General features: G+C 37.1%; 2 protein-coding genes across 2 annotated transcripts in view; one reads left to right on the forward strand and one right to left on the reverse strand.

Annotated features, from left to right (window-relative positions):
- The first annotated feature begins 422 nt into the window (after nt 1-422).
- sdf2 (stromal cell derived factor 2) lies at nt 423-6,163 on the forward strand. Its single transcript, XM_005813091.2, has 3 exons — nt 423-671; nt 2,929-3,125; nt 5,279-6,163. The coding sequence occupies exons 1-3, from the start codon at nt 488-490 to the stop codon at nt 5,576-5,578; spliced, it is 681 nt and encodes a 226-aa protein (XP_005813148.1). The 5' UTR covers nt 423-487; the 3' UTR covers nt 5,579-6,163.
- A 5,765-nt stretch (nt 6,164-11,928) lies between these two features.
- Nucleotides 11,929-19,270, reverse strand: part of LOC102228857 (calcium-binding protein 8-like) — a 38,328-nt gene continuing 30,986 nt past the window's right edge. The window contains exons 5-6 of the mRNA XM_005813081.2: nt 17,055-17,208; nt 11,929-13,115 (exon numbers count right to left, since the gene is read on the reverse strand). Of these exons, the coding sequence (XP_005813138.1) occupies nt 12,988-13,115; nt 17,055-17,208 (282 nt within the window). The 3' untranslated portion in view covers nt 11,929-12,987. The remainder of the gene's footprint in view (nt 13,116-17,054; nt 17,209-19,270) is intronic.

Consider the following 19,270-nt stretch of genomic DNA (forward strand, 5'->3'; position numbering starts at 1 on the left):
ATCATAAAACATTCACCGCCTCTCGAGGCTATGGGTATTACATTACGCAAAGGAACTTCCTGCAAGAGTTGAGGCACAGACTTTGATGGGTGACTAAATATTTTGTAGCACCCATATGAAAATTCTGTCTTCCATGATGGAAAAACGATGCCCCCTGCTGGTTTATCTTAAAGTCCAGAAGAAAAGATTTTTTTTTTAAATAAAATATAGCAGAACATATAATCTGCACTCTGTAATCTTATATTTTGAAATAAGTTGAAAATGTGTTCAGTTTAATCAATTATATCAAAGTATTACCAAGGGACAGTTAGTAGGCAAAAACAACGGAAAGCACAGAAAGTACCGACCTTACTATTCCAAGTCGCTGGAGGCGCTAGATCCATGTTTTCACATGGATGCTGTACAACTGTAATGACGTAGCGATAACTGTTACAAATCTGAAAAGAGGCATCGACCGGTGACAGCTCGATTTTGTGGTGTTGTCGGAATGGATACCCCAAACTGTCGGAATTTTCTAGGCTTCCTGCTCCAAATTTCCCTACTACTCTCCGGCATATGCGGGCTGTCCATTGGCTCGGAACTCAGCTTTGTTACGTGCGGATCAGTTATTAAACTTTTGAATGTAAAGCACAACGTCAGGCTGCACTCGCACGACGTTCGCTACGGGTCTGGTGAGTTTAAACGTCAACGAATGATTTAATGTAAAATGTATATTATCGTGCTTTCAAACACCAGCAACGGCTTTATTGATCAATCACATCTGGTAACGTATCTGTACTGAATAGGACATCACCAGTTTCTGTGTTCAAACGTTGTTAGTGGATTAGTGTGACATATTTCACTTCATATTGGCTCCATATCGCATATATTGTCGGTTATTTGTGTCCACAACTGAACATAACGCACATTTATAGGTTTCCTACACAATCAGGTGTAAATTTGACCCTTTTTATGTTGTTTCTTACTATCCCTTCGATGCGTTGTGACCTTTCTTTCGCTTAAATTAGGTTTTACTGTTTAATCAGGCATTTTGTATTGTTAAAAATGAAAGTACCCTGAAAATAAAACAGTCAAAAACAGATTACACATATAGTGCTCAAATGTGTACTTTTAGGTCAGAAGTACACAGTGCCTTGCAAACAGATCCATTCCTCTTAAATAATTTTAGATTTTGTCTTGTTACAGCCTGTAACTCCTACTGGGATTTTATGTGACAGACTAAAATAACATAGTGCATATTTATAAATTAAAGACAATCAAAACATGGTTTTAAATATTTTTATAAGAATTTATAATAAAAAACATCTAAAACAAGTGGCATGCATTTGTATTTAGTGTTCTGTCCTCTGAAATGATAAGTAAAACCTAAGAGCTCATCTGTGTGAAATACTGTCTCAGGATAAATCCAACCACTTTGTGAAGGCTTCAGAGGTTTATAACAGAGAATTAATTAGCAGTAAAACTAAAAAACACACTAGGACGGTCAGACATAATGTCATGGAAAAGTTTTAAGTGGAGAAATCGCTAAATCACGCATTGAACGCCTCACAGAGCACAGCTTAACATGTCATCTGAAAATGGATAAATTAAGGCACAAAATAAAACTTAAGCTGGCAGGCGGGGTAAGAGAATATTAATCAGAAAAACAGCCAAGAAACTAATGATAAATCTGGAGGAGCAGCAGTGATCCACGGCTCGGATGAGATAATCTGCTGACAGAGGAACCTCACACATCTTTTAAGATAAGATAAGATAAGATAAGATAAGATAAGATAAGATTTATTGTCATTGTCATCAACAGATTACAACGAGATTGAGATTTGCTCGACTCGAGTTAAGATGCGGGTTATGTGTATATACATAATATACAAAGATAAAGAAATAAATAGTACAAAATGAGAAATAAATAGACATCAGAAGATGGTTGCAGCGCCTGGAGGTGTCGCAACAGAATTTACATTTTTAACAAAGTGGTGTCAAGAGCAGAAGTTCTTATGCCTTTGAATTTAGTGCTTTTTTAAAAAAAAAAAAAAACTCTAATTAGGACTATTTCTTATATTTCTTAAGACTATTTCTTATAGAAGAAATAGTCATGTTAATGTCAAAAGGAAACCACAACAAGACAAGAGGTATGAAACTGGGGTGAATGTTTACCATCCACCAAGAAAATAAACACCAACATAGAGAAAGAGCTGCAATGAACTCATTTAGAGCAAATCATAGTCAAAGTGCAGATCTAAATCCAATCGTGAATCAACGGCATAAATTGAGATTATCTGTTCATAGATCTATGTGCCGTTATTGGTCCCAATTTCCTTAATTTTGGGAGATCGGTAATCGGCCGATACTTATGTGAAACCGGTCTAATCCACCGATCTTATCTACCTCAGCAAATGTCTAAAAATCACTCGCTGTCACTAAAAATCACTCTTCTGCTCTCCTGTGAGAGAGATTTGACTGTTAGTCCCCCCCAACCGGGTCATATCCGCACACTTTTGCCATATTTAGCAACATTTCAAATAAACAAATTGGTATCGGCCAAAATCAGAATCGGCAGGTCAGGTTTTGCGCTCCTAGATCAGATCCATCCAATCTGATGTAATAAAGTCATATTTAATTCTGCAAAGAAGAACTCAGAGGATTCCTAAGGAGACTAAAGAATAATGTAGATCACACTATTCAGGTTTTTACTTGTTAAAGAGAAAAAATAAAACATGTTTCCTAGTTATGCATTACTTGGTCTATCTAAAAAAAAACACAAATAAGTTCCTGTTTGTAAGTAAACAAACCTAAAGTAAACTATTAAGAATTGTTCTATAATTCCCAGTAAATGCTGAAACACCTGAAATGTAAATAGACTTTATTTCCTAAATTAGTCGGTTTGATCTCTTTGAAATAAAAGCCATAAACTCTGACTCTGTGCGGCAGGCAGTGGGCAGCAGTCTGTGACGGGCGTCTCGGCGGTGGAGGACAGTAACAGCTACTGGAGCATCCGAGGGACGAGCGGCGCCTCCTGCACTCGGGGAACGCCGGTCAAATGCGGGCAGACGATTCGCCTGACTCATGTCAACACGGGCCGCAACCTGCACAGCCACTACTTTGCCTCGCCGTTGTCCTCCAATCAGGTGACTTATTCATTTATTTATTTATTTAACCTTCACCAGGTAAGTTCTCATTTTCAACAACAGCAGAATATCATAATACAAACAAACAAAAATAAAACCATATTCGTACTGATTAAACACACTATTTTAGGGATGTTGCGATTATAAATTTTGCTGGATGATAAATTGCTAAACAATAATGTTCTTGTTTTGAGACCATTATCAATTAATATAATGATAATGGCTTACTACACTGCAAAAACACAAAATCTTATCAAGTATTTATGTTGTGTTTCTAGCGCAAATATCTTAGTAAACTGGAAATAAGACAACACTAATTGAGAACTAACTTTTCAGCAAGACATAGCAGCTTGTTCTAAGTAAATAATTCCTTAATATTGATGAAAAAGTAACAGGTCCATTAGCAGATAATTTCACTTATAAGTGAATTTATCTGCCAGTGGAACTAGTAATTTTTCATCAATATTAAGGAATTATTTACTTAAAACAAGCTCCTATATCTTGCTGAAGAGCTACTTGAAAGTTTATTTTTCTTATTTCAAGAAAAATAACTCAGATATTTGCACTAGAAACTACACAAAAAACACCTGGCAAGATTTTGTATTTTTGCAGTGTAATGCCAGAATGCATTCTCAAAAATTAATTAACTTTAAACTCTGTAACTGGAAGACATTTTAAATATCCAAAATAAATGAACAAAACAACAGAAAAAACAAATAAAAATTAATATTGGAGTCTCTCTAAACAAAATTATCCTTCAAACAAAAAGCTAGTTGAGACTAAAGCACCAAATTGAAGACTTTAGTTATCCAGTCGTTGGTAGTAAGAGAAAAATAATAAATTATGCAAATGGAAATGACTGAGTTTGACTTAATTCTTGGCACGATTATAGTTATAAATTTATTAGAATGTGAGTGTTGTTGGAGATATTGATGAGTGAGTGAAGGTGTGGAGGATTTTTTAGATTAATTTATACCAAATTATTAATGTGTGAGAATAGAGTGAGTGTTGGTTTACAGGTGAGTGTAGATGTCTGTGTTGTGATGCGGAGGGGATTTCAGAGTTATGAGAAGGATTACACAGAAAGCTCCCCACTGAGGTTGGTTAAAATCATTCACGTGTAAAAAAAAAACAGCCCTGTTATTTGTAGGCTTATTTTTTTAAAAATAAAGCCGATTATTAAAATGGTTCAGAAATGTGCCAGAATTCACCAGCATGCGGTCATGTTTAAGCCTCTCGACTAATCACAGTAACTGAGTCTAAATTAAATATGTGCAAATGTAAAATAATAATAATAATAACAATAATAGTAATAATGATGATAATAAGCTGCCCTTTGAGTTTATTTATGCCCCGGGCCAAATTTATATTATTTAATTGAACTAACTGAAAGCAGATTCAGGTCAATGAAGTGTGAAAAAACTGTCTAGCTTCAATAATAATTAGGAATTCATTTTGATATATTTTGATTTTATGTGTTATTTGGTAGCCATTATTATGACCCTTTCTGCATTTCAATCCAAACAAATGGAATCTATGGCTGCGTTCACACTGCAGCCTGACGTGAAGGTCACTTCAGGTCACCTGGGCATCCGATACGTATCCTATTCAAATGTGGCCTAACGTCCAGGTCGCATTCAGGTAAAAACAAGGCAATAGAACAATGAGAAGCTCTAAAAATATTGGAAAAAATCTAATAAAAATGTTACATTGAAAAGTAAAATATCCAAACAGCTAATAGTGGAAATGAGATAATTATAAATAAATAAAATATTAGTCAGAAACAGTCAACATCATTCAGTGGAAAACATATTCAGTATATGTTACTCAAATTCGACCTTGGTTTGGTGTCTTAAAATAGGATTTTGTTGTCGCTACTCTAAGAGAAGAATATGGATTATTTGGGGCAGAACCAGAATGTTTTTGCCGAGTAACACCTTGAATCAGCTGGATAAACGCTCATAAAGATCATCAGATAAAAATGTTGCTCAAACATTACAAAGAAGCTTAACTGCTTGAACATAAAATTAAATAAATGAAGGGCAACTCAATACCCTGAAGGGCACAGGGTACTTTTGCTGCATGCAAAAAAAAAAAGACGAGAAGCGATACCAGAATCAACATGTTTCATCCTCTCACGGTGGCGTCCGCAGGAAGTGAGTGCGTTTGGAGAAGAAGGGGAGGGCGACCACCTTGACGAGTGGACAGTCCAGTGCGGCGGATCCGTGTGGAAGCGCGAGGAATCTGTCCGTTTCCGCCATAAATCCACTGACGGCCTGCTGTCCGTGACGGGGGAGCAGTACGGGCGGCCAATCCACGGGCAGATGGAGGTCCACGCCATGTCGAATCCCAGCCAGCACAGCTTGTGGAAGGTGATGGAGGGCGTCTTCATGAAGCCGAGTGAGAACCCAGCAGGCGGCCGGGACTTCGCTCACACACACACGGAGTTCTGACTTTCCTCTATTCATCCTCAGCTACATCTGTACCAGCAGCCACCTTCACTGTCCCAAAATGTTTAAATCTGTGGATCAGAACCGTGAAAGATCCAGCAGCCACACTCAGTTGGAAAAAATTAGTAAAACAAACAAATTTGAACCTTCCATATACCTTCCATATTTGTTGCGTTGGGTCCAGATTAGGGTTTCTTCTCTGCTGTTGGTTGTTAGGCTGCAGCTAAGGAAGCCTTCTAGGTGAACATATTGTTACACTTGTGCCTTTATCTGCCATTAAAAGAAGTAGGTTTACATTGCAGTGAAAGCATTTTATATATGAATCTTTTATGGCATTTAGGCCACACACCTCCAGATCAAAACTCAAACAGTATTCCTGTCTAAAATTACCCTTTTTTCTTATAAATTATTCCACATGCCAGAACAAACTTTGCTTAGGATTGTTTTTTTTTTTAATGATGTTGTTACTTGTCAGTGTTCAATTGGTTCTTAAGTCTCGGGAGAGTGCAGTGTTACTAACGCAGACGTTTTATTACGACATCAAACTGACAATGAATACCTCATAATAAAGATTTTTTATGCAAACAGTCTTCAGCATGACTTTCTTTTCTTTAATTTGATGTCAAGCAGTTTTCATCACCTCACAAATCCCTTAATTAATAAAGGATTTGCCAGTGAGGCAAGCTGCTAATGTCTGCCTGGACCATTAGACGAGCCTAATGCCTTGTTTGTCCAGATAATGGCGTGTTTGGGTTCATTATCTGACAGATAATGGGGTTTGAGAGGATGAGGGAATCAGTTAGGAGGATAATCTAACTTGTATTTGACCTGCACATTGACGATGAGTCCCGATGCTGAATCTGCTCTGCAGGACGTGCAGCGAAGCGTTAGTTCACAGACTTCATTGTTTTTTAAGCAGCAGTTCTTGGTAATGGGTTCTTTTTTGTGTCTTTTCACACCCACTGAAGTTAGTTCATGACCTGCATGGACTTTATGATTCAGTCCATAAAAGAACTACTGAAAATTTCCCTCTGTTTTACAGGTTTGCATTTAAAACGAGACCAAAGATGAACTTCTGTATGGTTCTTCTGATTGTTCTGCATGAACACATTTAGATTAACAGATTAATAAGTGGCGCTAACTTTTCTAATAACTTTAATTTGAATGATGCTGCTTTAAACGTAACAATATTAACTTTAAATGTATGCTTAATCTTTAAAACTACAGAATAAACACACTTTTTGTCACCCTGGATTTCATTAGTTATGGGTGTCAAAAAACGTCTTAAGGCCTTAAATGTACCTAGGCTACAATTTAAGCTGATTCAGATTTATTTTAGATTTATCAAAACATTCCCATGTGTAATTGGCATAGGTCTCACACGTCCCTTAATCTCCTTGCTATGCAGACTGTTATGTGTACTGCACATGGATTGTTTCAATGTTTTTCAGTCTAATTTCTGAAACTGCAGCTGGTCAACAATCATTGAAAACCGCTTGCTTTTGTCTCGACTCCGGTCTGACTACCCAGTTCCTTTAGTTGTGCATTTTGTCTGCACTTGGAAGTTAAAAATTTTTAGTTTACAGTTGAAAATACATAAAGTTCAGCTGTTGAAGTCAAAGAAATTAGCATTTGCTTTCTGCCTTGCAATTAGAGCAGGATAAACACCACGGCTCCATCATTCCATAATCTGATTTCCAAGATAAATCCAACTCAACAGAAATCTAAAATCGGCATAAAATAAGTAAGATATTCATCTTTTTCAGATGAGATATTAGCCCTTTAACTGAACCAAATATTCTTTAAAACGTAGACAAGTAAACACAGGTACATCAGTTTCTATCAAAACAAGGTTTTATTGCATAAACATATATAGATATACTTTTTTAGAATACTCAGATTAAACTTTGCATTTTAAATATCCATTCAGTTGGTAACTATTGCTGTTTTCGTTCTCCTTTTCTAAGCAGCATGCCGAGGTTGTATTAGCTATCTGTGTTTAGTTTTATCTCTGTACAATATACAACTGGTAAAAACATGTTTTGGTAAAAACAAACTTCAAAAACATGGAAACCACAAACTGGTTCTTGTCCTGTTACAGAAGCCCGGGTACAATGATGTGAACCTTAAACGGGTTTCCCTTGCACAGTCATGCAATGATCTCAAAATGAAACATTTTTATTTAGATAAACTGCAGGGATAAAGTGAGTAACGCTGGTTTCCAAAGGGCTGTGATGCTGACAGGAAGAGGAAAACATTGAGTCAAATGTGCCGTGAATTTCAAAGACAAAAGGACGTACAAGGATAAACGTAAGATGCTTTACGCTGAAGTTTGTAGAGGACAATGAGGATATTATATTAGACTCACAAGTGATTAAAATACATGACATATTGGATCAGTGTGTAGGACCATCCACAGTGAGACTCTTCTACAGATGATGCGACACGTAGATGATGATGATGATGGTGGTGGTGTGACCTTGTATTTGCATATTTATGAAAATGCCCTCTTCTGCTCTCTGATTTGATTAATAGCTAGTAGAAACTATAAAAATGGCTATTACAGTATAAATAGGAAAGTCAAATATGTGACAGTAATACATACATAATTACATTTAAACCAACAGGAAAGAGGAACTGAATCCCTTTTTTTAACGACATGACAGCAACATGCTCACTAATTTACAGTATTATACAGTTTAGCTGTGATACTTGACCTTGTTTTGAAAGAAAAAATCCTCTCGCTGATTTTTTGTTCTTTACATTTTCACAACGTTGTCCTGTAAACCCGCATGGATGCACTCCAGCTTGACTGAAAGTTCTGCCTCAGGTTTAATCCACATGGGCGACAGTCCAAACCCCCCCAGCAGAATATTGTAAGAGATTTGTCCAAAGGGAACAATTAGTCTCTGGTCCAATGTTTGTCCCAAAGGGAGCACCATGCAGTTAGGGAATCCACACAGAGTAGAAACCAGATATTTAGATACACTGTATAAAAAGATACAGTTTGTTCATTGTGTAGTGAAACAAAACATTCCCTATAACGCCAGGGTTTCCCCCAGGGTATTATAAGCCTGGCGGGCCACCAAGCTTTACTTGTGCCTCCACCAGGCTTAGCATTACTTATTTATTTAAGCTTTTTTTAATGTCTGAATTTTTAGACTTCATAGTTGGTGTTCAGATATTAATCTTCCAATAAAACATCATTATCAAGTGATGTTTTCAAATTTCCGGTCAACTTTAAACATTTTTTAACTCAAAACACGACAAATGACTGCCGACGCCCCAACCACCAGGCTTAGCAAGTTTTCCACTGGGGGAAGTTTTTTCTTCCCCCAGCAAGTTTTCTAGGGGCAACCAGAAAACTTGCTCCCTTGAATGCTATATTTTAATAGTATTGGAAGTCATCATATCATATCATATCATATCATATCATATCATATGCTTTCATAAGCCTTTGATTATTTCACAACATCTCAGCTAATTGGACCTGTGGATAAATTGAGACTGAAAACACATGACCTTCTTGTATGACATCATGGAAAATCTAAAGAAATCAGGAAAAATGCACTGTAAAAAACCTAAAATATTGGCATCTGTGGTTGCCAGAATTTTATCGTATTTATACAAGTTTGAATCCGTATAAATATGGGTTCTACCATATTTATGTGTTTTACCATATAAAAATGGATGTTACCGTATAAATACAGCCTTTACCATATTTATAAAAAATTCTTTCAACCACAGCTTACGTATAAGAGAGAAATTTTATTTTTTTACATTTTTTTCTTTAGATTTTCCATGATATCAGAAAAGGAGACAATGTGTTTTTGGAGGCAATCCGTATTTATACGTATAAATCCATATTTATACAGTTTTTAAATCCTGTATAATTATGGTAAAATATAATAAAATCCATATTTATATGGTAAAACTCCAACCACCACAGCTGCCAGTATTTTACCAGAAATTAGCAATGTTTTTTTGTTTTTTTACAGTGTGCAATGGCCAGATGTCTGAAAATACAAGGTTCATCTTTTTTTAAACAATAATTTCCAAGTATGAACAGAATAGGAATGTCCATCTGTGTTTTGTTCAGGAAAGAGATGTTTTCTGTGTGCCAGAGGTTTGATTTAAAATGTGCTCATCAACCACAGATCAAAAACTAAAATGTGAAAATCCTGGCTGAAGTCAGGAAATGAGTCCTGTACCGACGTGGGCAGGAAAGCCACTCAGAGAGGAAGAAGTCATTTACTCTAAAAGCAGCATAAAATGCCAGATTGGAGTCTGTATGCACCAGAACCAAGACCTTAGATTTTATAGATGTTTCCTGTCTTCTAATGAATTTAAACTGAAATGTTTGACCATAATGACCTAAATCATACTTGTTATTTAAAAGACAGGAGAATTTTCGCCCGACTTTTTGTCAGATTTTGATAAAAGTGGTAATGTGTCTTTTTGTATAGCGTATTTCAATATCTGGTTTCAATTGCACATGAATATAATGAAGTCAAAGTCAGGAGCAATGATCTACACAGGGCTGGATGGGTTAGCTGAAGTGACATTTATGATACAAGATACTTTATATTCACATAATTATCTTATAAAAACTAATTCATTGATCAGACATGGGCTGGTTAGCAGTACCAGGGTACCATAATTTTAAAAATTGTGGTTTAATTTTGTTCCTCCAGATTAAAGTCATGTTAATGGGCTGCCAGAGAAAGTCCCATGTTTAGCATAATCTTCTCTGGCTGTATGATGCTGCACTCTGCCGTCAGCTGGCTGAAATGAAGCTACATCTCTGGTTGTTAGTAAAATTTCCCAGAATGATGACGTTAAAGCTAAAAGTAACACCATCCTTCAATCTCATTTAGGCTGCTGTATAGGAAAAACTGTGACTTTTCTGTTAAATAAAAATACTGGATTCTAAAATATATTAGATTCTGTAAAGATAATTTTATTTCAAACTTTTGTATTAATACCCTGCTACTGTAAAAATGAAGGCCAGCCCATACCTATTAACCAAGTTTTTGTTACTATGTCCCACATATTCTTTGTATCTGTTTGTAAATACATAACTTATAATCTGGAGCAGACATTTCAGAATCATTTGGTCATTTTCATCCTTAAATTACATTTTTGTGGGTGTGAGGTAATCTGGTGTGGTTTTAAAGTGTTTCAAAGTAAATTTTCTTATAAGACAGTTTAAAAAAAAAAGTCTGGAAAATATTAGTTTTCCATTTAGTCCTGAGCAAAAAAAAAGAAGAAAGAAAGAAAGAAAAATGGGTTGAAGATATATATTTTTTACAGATATACAACAAAATAATCTCCCAACACATCTGAAGGCTCAGATTAAGCTTTAGTTCCTGTCTTGACCACTAGAGGGAAACCTTTTCCAAGAACCTAACTACACGTCTCCTGTTTATCCAGACTCACCTTCCACTTTATTAGGTACACCTTGTTAGTTTTGATTCGGACTTTAGAACCGCCTTGATTCTCCGTAGCGTAGATTGACTATTGGGTCAGAAACGGTCCTCTGGTCCGTCTTCACATGGTTGATTTAGATTTGTTAGCTGTAGATCCATGATATGAAGATGCTCTGCTGAATTGACCCCTGGAGGACTGCAATGAACTAATTCTCAATTTAAGAAGATTTTTAGCTTCCTCACATGGACCATTATCCTGCGGGAGGTATCCTTCAGGAAATAGGTCCACTGAGGCCGTAAAGGAAGGGAGATTATCAGATTAGTACCGAGGGGCCGAAATTGAAAGTATTCCTCTACATCATCACCAGCAACCTGTGCTGTGCTTTCATGTTTTATACACCAAATTCTGTTTCTAAAAGCTGAATATTGCAGCTGAAGACATGTTTTACTGTCCCACCTTGGTTTTAACAAGTGGTTATTTGAACTGCATTTGTCTTATATCATCTCCAACCAGTCTGGTCATCCTCCTCTGACGTCAACAAGAGATTTTCTCCACAGAGCTGTTTCTCCAGGGATATTTTCTCTTATTTTCAGCCATTCTCTGTGGAACTGAGAGGTGGGTGTGCATGAAGCTGTAGATTCGCAGTGTGTGAAATATTCAGACCAACAATCCAGACAGGTTCAAAGTCACCAAAATGCAGCGACTTGCTGCCATGTTATTGTTGTTTGTATTAACAGAGGAATCTAATAAAGTGGCCAGTGGAAAAATATTAAAGCTTAGTAGTTTTTCTTATTTTGTACACTGCAAAAACACAAAATCTTAGCAAGTATTTTTGTTCTAGTTGCTGGTGCAAATATTTTAGATCACTTGAAATGAGACAAAACTAACTTACAAAGTAACTTTTCAGCAAGAAATATGAGCTTGTTTTAAGTAAATTATTCCTGATGAAAAAGTTGTAGTTCCATTAAAAGATTATTTCATTTACAACAAGACAGTTCCCCCATGTTATATTGAGAAATTATTGACTCCAAAAAGCTAATTTTGTGTTTTTGCAGTGTACTTTCTGCTATTGAGAGGAGTAAAATATTACATAAGCTAGGTAGCAAAAATCTATGGGGAAATCTTTAGTTAATAGCAATATATATACTGGTATGGTGTCAGGGGGTTTCTACAGCTGAGCTGTATAACAATGAAATGCAAATATGAGGCCTTTCCCCCACAAACGCATACCTGATAATAACTGCATTCAGTTTGGTCTATTTTTTCAACGCTCATGAGGTTTTTGCAAATTATCTATATACATTGTCTTTTCCACACCACAAAAACATCGGACTAAAACGTGATGGGAATCCAGTGGTCCCTTTCTGAGAGTTGAGTTGTGCTTCCTCTAGATACACATAAAGATTTGACACAGTAGCACAAACAGCAGACTGAGCTGAGGATGCAAATGCTTCACGCTAAACGTGACGTTGATGCACGGCTACATGAGATGTGAGGAAACTGGTATGAATTTCAATGCTGTGGCCAGGATAGAGTGCTCACATTCACTCCGTTCACATTCCCTGCACATATGCAGCTTTTTTGACGTATTCACTGTTTTGAAAATCAAGAATGGCTCAAAGCACCTGATAAGCATTTCTGGTCATTGTAAAATTAAGTTTAAAGGGTCGTTTTCACCTTGAAAACAGCAAAGTAATTCTAGTTTAGTGTCACAATTTATAGAAAACCATAACTGTTTTGCATTTAAAATTCAAGTGACTTCACCTGGTGACATCTTCATTGCAAAACAAGCAAACCGCTCCACGTTTAATTCACACTGTCCGTTTTCTAAGAATAATTCACACAAGAACAAGGAAAACAAAGGTCAACTGATTGTTTTGAGAAGTGCTTGGGTTGTGGCTGGTCCAGCTTTGGCTGCAAAGAGAAAATGTGAGGTCATGGCTGTTTCTGTCCCACTCCCCATGCTCACAGTGCAACTGGTTTCACTCCATGCCGTTCCGCAGCATCTGATTGGCTGCGATAAGCATGACACTGATGATGAAAGCCATGGCGAAGGCGCAGATCAGGCTCTTCCTGACACATGTCTGCCGATTCTTCTTCTTAGGATGAACTGGAAGGAATGACAAGAATAAGAAAGAAAAACATGAGAATGTTTTGTAATTCCTGGTGATTCATAATTAGACTATTATATAAACCCATCAAACCCCAAATCCTACCTGCGAATCCGATTTTAACAGGGAAATCAGAGAAAATATTAACAGAATAACAGAAATCTATTAAAGTTTCATATTTGCAACATACAAACACATGAACAAAGATAAATGTTAAAAGGTTGAAAGAATGGGAGCACACACTCTCAAGAAATCCCTGTTTGAGGCACAGATATATGCAGTAATGTGAACATATAACATGCAAAAATAAGTCAAATTTGTTTTCATGATGCCTAACAGGAAAATCCATTGCATTAAGAACAAAAACATTTACATTCATTGGACTTTCCATCTTCTAAAATCACAACCGATGGGAAAAACAAACCAATGCAACTTTTGTAGCTGTCAATTTGTCTTGTGAAGTCCGAGTGTGACTCTACTGTTTCACGGCCAGTTATTAAACTGTTAAATTTCTGCCCAATGCTCCCTCTGTTCAAAAAAGAGAAGAAGAAGCGGAATTAAAAATAATTTTGTTGTCATCTCATCCTAAACCATCTTTCTCAAACTATAGTAGCAATCCTTTGGTAAGCTAACTGTAGCGTCGCGCTAAGAGCTAACGTAACGGAAAATCAACGGTTGTTTACATGCAGTACCTCGCGGGCCACTAGGGGGCGTGAGGTCCACCAGGTACTGCACGTAAACAACTGTTTATTTTCCGTTACGTTAGCTCTAAGCGCGACGCTACAGTTAGCTTATCAAAGGATTGCATTTAAAATTAACAATAGATAAATGGCTTAAGTTTAAGTGGTAAGTGAGAGTTTATTAAATGGTCCTTGGCCCGAAAAAGTTTGAGAAAATGTCCAAAACGTATCTGACTACAGGGATTATTGTAGCGCCTCATTAAACTTTGTTGCATTCTCTATATAATGGCAGACAGAATGAGATTATAAGATTGTCTGTCTCAAATACATCTGTCTTCACATGGATTGTCATTGTAACAAGACTATAAAAATTACAGCAACAGAGAATAGGAAACATTTAACTCAATTCCAGGACTTGAGAATCTGATGGTAACGTTTATGCACTTGTATTTAAAGTTATAAAGGATTCGCCTAATTTGGGCACAGTTGCACAACCATTGAGTTCATAAAATCTTAAATACAGACTTCTGAGACTGTCAACTATAATCATGCTAAAAGATTTTAGAGCTGCCGAAGTAAATTCATTCCTATGTGTCTTCTGTTGAACCAAGATTAAAATTTTAGGTTTTACGATTTCTTCTTTGCTCCCCAGGGATCCACCAGTTCTTTGACTGAAACAAATATAGATGACACAGCAGCTAAGATTTCCTGCTGCCTTGTTTTGCTTCTCATGTCTGTGACCCAGATTATGAGAGCATCATCTCTGATGTAAAAAGAATGGTACATAACAGGCACAGACTGGTTACAAACGTCTACAGCAGCAACAAAAACAAAGAAAGGCAGACGGAGGTGGAAGTTTTGCTCTGCTGCTGTTTGGGCTGAGAGAGCTTTTGTTCTCCAAAGACAGAGCCTCCTGGAGATTAAAAATGAGAGCGTTAGGAAGAGGCAGATGTGTTCTCCAACAGGCCGAAGTAAAAAGCCAAAAGTTTCCTCTCTGTCAGGTCCCATGTCTCAGCCTGTTAGAATCACACACTGCATCAATAAGTCAGCGTCAAAGCTCCGACTGCTGGATCTAAGAGAAACTGTCAAAGGTACAGAGGTCCCACTGGACGGACGGGAAAGAAGCCGGCATGAAAGAGGGAAGAGGAGGATGTGAGATCAGGGTTAATGTGGGGGAAAAAGACGGATGATTTTCTATTTCCTCTTTTCAAAACTCCTAATTTTCCTGTTCCAATAACTCCACGGTACGGCCAGTCCCCTTCTTTACCCCCTTATCGCCTCCTCAACCAACACTTCTGCATTCATTCCTAATTCCTTCTCTTTTTTGAGGAATACCTCAGTCTGCACACCAAGACCAGCAGGATTCAGTCAGTTCTGAAAAGCGCCAGAATTTTATTTTAATTCTTCACTTGCATGCATCTAAAACCTGCAGAGGAGGTTGAGGACCCCTGAACTATTTCTGTATGCAAAAATGACAGAAAATTGATTCTTAAAGGATTTTTATTACTTTTCTAAAATTCATATATATACATGTATGCCTCAGGGTTTCCCACAGTGTATTGTAAGCCTGGCGGGATCCCAGGCTTTACTTGTGTCCCCACCAGGCTTAGCATTGTTCATTTATTTTATTTAATTTTTGCATTTTTTTAAAGACTTTATAGTTGGTGTTTAGGTATTAATCTTCCAGTCTTCCAATAACATATAACTATCAGGTGATATTTTCAAATTTCCTGACAACTTTAAACATTTTTTAACTCAAAAACATGGCGACTGGCTGGATGACTACTCTAGTATGCCGAACAAGGGGCTTAGCAAGTTTTCTGGGGGAAGCACTGTACTCTGCAACCACAGAATTTTACCTTATTTATATGTTGTTGTTTTTTTTACCAGAAAATCCATATTTATGCTGTAAAATTCTGGCAACCACAGCTGTGGGTATTTACCGTAAATTAGAGACGTTTGTTGTTTTACAGTGTGGAGGATCATCAATGGAGGTATTTTAAGGAAACACCTCCAACACATTGCTTCCTCATGTGACACCATGGAAAACAAAATAAATCAACAAAGATAAAAGAAAGATCACTTTGAACCTGAACACATTTGGTTCATATTTGGGTAAAATATCCAGGTTCCTAGAATGTACTACATCCATCTCATCTAACAATTACTGATTTGTTCCCCCTTTTTTTAAATGACTTTATATTCATTCAAGCAGCAGATTGCTGATGTTTTTGATTTTGGAAGTAAAATCAGTAGCAGTGGCTGGATCAGTGTATTTTCTTCTACAAACAGCAACATTAATTTTCAAAATGTTCATGAATGCAAAGTATCGACAGAAGAACACAAATATTTATTTTGATTCTTTAGGTAAAGCACTTTTAGGTCTGTGGTCTCTCTTAGAGGACGAGGACTTACACCACGTTCCAAATTATTATGCAAGTGATATTTTCTCAGATTTTCTTAAATGGTCAATGCAAATGATGGTCAGTATAATTTTCAAGTCATAAACTATTACAGTATAAATCTAATTTTACTGAACAAAGCTCCCCATGAAAACAGTATTTTTTCAAAAATCAAAAACTCAAAATGCACTTTTCCAAATTATTATGCACAGCAGATTTTCTAAACATTTTATGGATTATAAAGAACTGCAAACGGTCATTCTTTGAATCTGCAGCATTAAGTGGTCACATGTACTAAAATCAAAAGCTATTTCAATCAAAAACTTCTTAACAGACTGAGTTACATGTTAACATAGGACCTTCTTTGATATCACCTGCACAATTCTTGCATCCATTGAACTTTTGAGTTTGTGGAAAGTTTCTGCTTGAAACCTGTGGCCTGCTTAATAATGTGGAACATCCTTCTTAAGTAGATTTCCTTTAATTGAGCTCAGCAGACAAACTAATCAACCCAGCTCTCTGAAATTAATTATAGTGATTCAAAGACCCCTGACACACAAAACCATCTATAAATTTAATAGCACAACAAAAATGTAATCTTTATGGCACTTAAATCCTATTTGCATAATAATTTTTAACACGGTGTAGTCTAGTTTTCTAATTAGCCAACTGGGAAAAGATCAAAACAATATTTCACTCTATTTTATGATCATATAAATTGATAACAAATGTTTCAGTCCCTTAGTGTTGACCTTGTAAAATAACAGCAATAACAACAGAGCACAATATTTCCCGTGAGAAACTTTTCAAGTCTTCATTAGAGGACCAAAACTTTCCCTGAGAGCAGCTTCCTCACCTCCTTCGTACTCAGGGCAGTTCCCTGAGGTTTCGTTGAGGCTCTCCTCCTCCGTGATGATGATGTTCTCTATGTCCTTCATCGTCAAGTGGTCCCGGAAGGCGTGAAACAGAACCTGCTTGAGCTCATCCAGAGACAGCTGCTGCATGTCAAACTGCAGGGGAACAAGGTGATCAATGCAGAGACACAGAAACATCAGCAAAATTAGAAAATATTGTGTCATGTGAAGGAACACTGGTGCTACTTTTAGTCTAATTCTGTGTGAAATTCTGATTGTATTTAAAGGAAGAAGTTCCTAAATAATGGTCTACGTTATTTTGATATTTGACATCAACATGCACAACCACACAAGCCCTCTAATAGCTTCAATAATTACAGTAAAAAACAGAGACATGTTTGCATCTCTGTGGTTGTTGTTTGTAGACGTTCAAGATGATTTATGAGGCTGTCACCTGCCTCTCATTTAACATCAGACTCTTATTCCGCCTCCATTGATCCAAAAAATTCACCTGCTTTCCGAAACTCTCAGCAGACTCCTCTAATACTCCCGGATACGCGAGCGCCCAGCGTCCTGAAACCCACTAACATGTCTGGAATATTTACATCGCTGGCATTCTGGAATACCATCAGCCGCATGGTTTAGCACAACAGATGGCCTCTCTGAGGCAGGCATGGAGAAAAACGAGCGGAAAGAGGGAGGCTGAGAAAGGGAAAGTATGACGAAGTTCAAGAAAAGCCAGATGAATGAAGTAGTGAGAGGCAGATGGAGAAAACAGAACTGGCAGACAATAGTGGTAGAGATGAGGAAGAGTTGTAACAGGAGAAGATGCTCATTTTAGCAAGGGAATGATAGTCTTGCTCATCTTGTGCTGTAAAAATAAATAGATTTTTTCTTTTAGGAAACCTAACCTCCAAGTTTAATTTATGGTTCTGAATTATTCTTTGTCCCCAAACACAACGGATCACTTGGAGGCTGGACGTTTTCCAAACTGGAGAGAGGATTTGTTCCCAAATCCTTCCTCTGGTGGCTGAATGATATTAAAAAGGACTACATATCCAGAGTGCAAATACATAATAGAAAGGCTGTCTGTGAATGAGAAACGCATTGTGAAGTGCTTTGTGGAACCTCGACTAGATTAAAAAAGGATTATATAAGTGCACAACATTTGTCTTGGTATTTAATTCTTTCCTGTTTAATAATTTGTGTCTTTGGAAATGTATATTATTCATCATCCTGAGTGCTTTTGTTGGAAACACAATTGACTTTAAAAATGTGCCCAGCTGATAGAAGTTAGGTATTGATTTAACACAATTCAAATCAACCAGGTGAGCATTATTAAAATGTCTATAGATTAGCTAAATAGTGATATTTTTCTCAAATCATAATGTTCTTGTAAGCATCACTCTCTGTGCAGAAGTCTTAATTTACAGTTTCTACTGCCTTTTTGAGTGATTTGCACTGTAATTATGGAAACTCCCACACAAACACAGAAATGGGAAGAGAAGAAAACAGAAATACTATCAATTTAAAACCCAGGAGGCGTCACTAACACAGCAATTTCAATGCAGACTCCAACAATCTAGTGTTCATTCTGAGGCATCTAGCAACAAAAAGCAACACAGACGATGATATTGACTTCAACCATACATGGCAACTTAAAACAGATTTTTTTCTTTTAATATAACCTGCAACCTTAAAACAAGTGTAAAAATGTGCAAGAAGAAGCCAGAATAAAAAGGTAAAAACAGGCAAGACAAGGCAATTTTCAGCAACTATGTCTTCATGATTAGCTTGGCCAGAGTTTGATCAGGAATGATCTGCATCCTTTTCAAATCAAAACTACATGAGAACCACATGACCACAGTTTTAAAAACCCAAATGTGCAATTTGACATTTCAGTAAGAGGCAGGTTTTCAGTTTCACTTCGTGTTTTTGACTGATGAAGCCTAGGCGCAAATTCAAACTGGAAGACTCTTTTATCTCCACCGGGACCCGTTAATTGAAGCGACCTGCCCACAATCGTCGACCTATCAACGCCGGACCAAGCCACGTCACGTCCAATCATCGACCAAGTCCCAGCTGATAAGGACCTTCATTCATGGCGTCCTTCGCTCTCCAGCCGAGCTCAACCCACCACCACCCCTTCTCCTCCATTCGCCCGGTCCTGAAGCCCGCACCCTTCTCCAACCTCCACCACCAGTGCCGGGCCCTGGGG

This window comes from Xiphophorus maculatus, chromosome 11 (genome assembly GCF_002775205.1).
Source record: "Xiphophorus maculatus strain JP 163 A chromosome 11, X_maculatus-5.0-male, whole genome shotgun sequence".
Taxonomy (NCBI): domain Eukaryota; kingdom Metazoa; phylum Chordata; class Actinopteri; order Cyprinodontiformes; family Poeciliidae; genus Xiphophorus; species Xiphophorus maculatus.

What these genes read in the sequence shown, in the direction of transcription:
- sdf2 (XM_005813091.2), top strand. Translation starts at nt 488, where the DNA reads ATGGATACCCCAAACTGTCGGAATTTTCTAGGCTTCCTGCTCCAAATT. An exon ending in CGACGTTCGCTACGGGTCTG is followed by an intron (nt 672 to 2,928) that starts GTGAGTTTAAAC and finishes TCTGTGCGGCAG; the next exon opens with GCAGTGGGCAGCAGTCTGTG. An exon ending in CGCCGTTGTCCTCCAATCAG is followed by an intron (nt 3,126 to 5,278) that starts GTGACTTATTCA and finishes TGGCGTCCGCAG; the next exon opens with GAAGTGAGTGCGTTTGGAGA.